The sequence below is a fragment of the Corvus brachyrhynchos genome, unplaced genomic scaffold (assembly GCF_000691975.1).
Source record: "Corvus brachyrhynchos isolate BGI_N302 unplaced genomic scaffold, ASM69197v1 scaffold118, whole genome shotgun sequence".
Lineage (NCBI taxonomy): Eukaryota > Metazoa > Chordata > Aves > Passeriformes > Corvidae > Corvus > Corvus brachyrhynchos.
In genome coordinates this window covers 34,417-36,016 of record NW_008239534.1, presented here as the reverse complement: position 1 = coordinate 36,016, position 1,600 = coordinate 34,417, and the positions used below count along the sequence as shown (strand labels likewise).

At 34.6% G+C, this 1,600-nt stretch overlaps 1 protein-coding gene across 1 annotated transcript in view; it reads right to left on the bottom strand.

The window, feature by feature from the left end:
• The window catches only part of LOC103620410 (pre-B-cell leukemia transcription factor 1), a 21,871-nt gene that overhangs the window by 3,401 nt on the left and 16,870 nt on the right, over positions 1–1,600 (bottom strand). Inside the window, exons 6-7 of the mRNA XM_017741187.1 lie at positions 1,100–1,256; positions 236–333 (exon numbers count right to left, since the gene is read on the bottom strand). Of these exons, the coding sequence (XP_017596676.1) occupies positions 236–333; positions 1,100–1,256 (255 nt within the window). The remainder of the gene's footprint in view (positions 1–235; positions 334–1,099; positions 1,257–1,600) is intronic.

Sequence of the window (1,600 nt, the reverse complement as noted above, 5' to 3'; positions counted from 1 at the left end):
GAATTCCACTGAGAATTTCAGTGGGAATCTCACTGAAAATTTCAGAATTTCATTTGGAATTTCAACAGGAATTTCAGAGAGAATTTCACATTTTTGGTAAGAATAGAAATTCAAGAGGTAACAAAAATTGAAATAATCATTGGAATTCAAATAAGAATCGGAACAAATCCATTCCTCCCGAATCAAGGACGGAAATCTGGGATTTTGCCCATTTTTCCTGCTTTTCCTCACTGACCTGTGGCTGCACACTGGGAGAGCTCTGGTAGGAAGTCAAGGACTGCAGGTTGAGGAAGGAATCCCCTGAATTTGTCATCTTAAAAGACCCAGAGGAAGCTGGGGAAAAAAACCAAATAAATGCGGATTTTTTAAAAAAAATTAGAATTTTAATGAGCGACAAACCCACCCAAAATGGTTCAAAAATGGTGAGTTTAAAAAGGAAATCAAAGGGAATAAAAAGGGAATTAAAAAGGGAATTAAAAAAGGGAATTAAAGGAAATAAAAGGGAAAAAAATGGAAATAGAAGGAAATAAAAATAAATGAATGGACATAAAAGTAGATGAAAGAAAATAAAAAGGCAAGGAAAAGTAAAAAAAAAAAACAATGGAAATAAAATTAAATTTAAAGGCAAGAAAAAGTAAATGGAAATAAAAGGAAATAAATTTTAGAAGTAAATAAATGGAAATAAAAAGTAAATAAAAAGTGAATAAAAGGAAATAAATGGAAATAAAAAAGAAGCAAAAACGAAGAGGAAAGAAAAAGGATATTAAAAGGAAATAAAACGACACTGAAAGGAAACAAAATTAAATAAATGGAAATGAAATCAGATAAAAATGAAATAGGTGGAAATAAAATGTAATAAAAATGAAATAGATGGAAATAAAATGAAATAAAAATGAGATAGGTGGAAATAAAATTAAATAACAATGAAACAGATGGAAATAAAAGTAACTGGATTGAAATAAACCGAAAAACCCCCGAAATAAATAGAAAAAAAATGGAAATAAAAAGGAAAATAAATCCCACGGAGGTTTCAACTGCCAGAATTCCGTGGAATTAACGACCCCAAGGGCTAATTGGGAATTCTCCAGGTGTGGCTCACCTGAGTTTGGCGTGGAAGGGGAATTGCCCTGGTTGCCCTGGGCCACCACGCTGGTGGCGTCCACGGCGGTTTTGGCAGCGTAAATGTTGGCCTCCTCCTGGAACTTGCCCATGTTCTTCTTGTAGCGGATCCGTTTGTTCCCAAACCAGTTGGAAACCTGGGAAAAAACACCAAATCCGGGCAAAACTGGGTCAAGATGGGCTGTTTCCCACAATATTTGCAATTTTCCTGGGTTAAAATGGTCCGTTTTCGAAATTTTTAAAATTTTTCCCGGGTCAAAATTGCCTTTTTTCCCCAATTTTTGGGATTTTCCAGGGTCAAAATGGTATTTTCCCCACAGGATTTGGAATTCTCCAGGCTCGAAATGCTCTGGTTTTGTACAAGATTTGGAATTTTCGTGGGACAAAAGAATTTAAGGCTTTAAGTAGGAATTTCAGGCGTAATTTGAAAAGGAATTGCAGAGAGAAATTAGGAGTTTCAGTAAGAATTTCACTGAGAAAT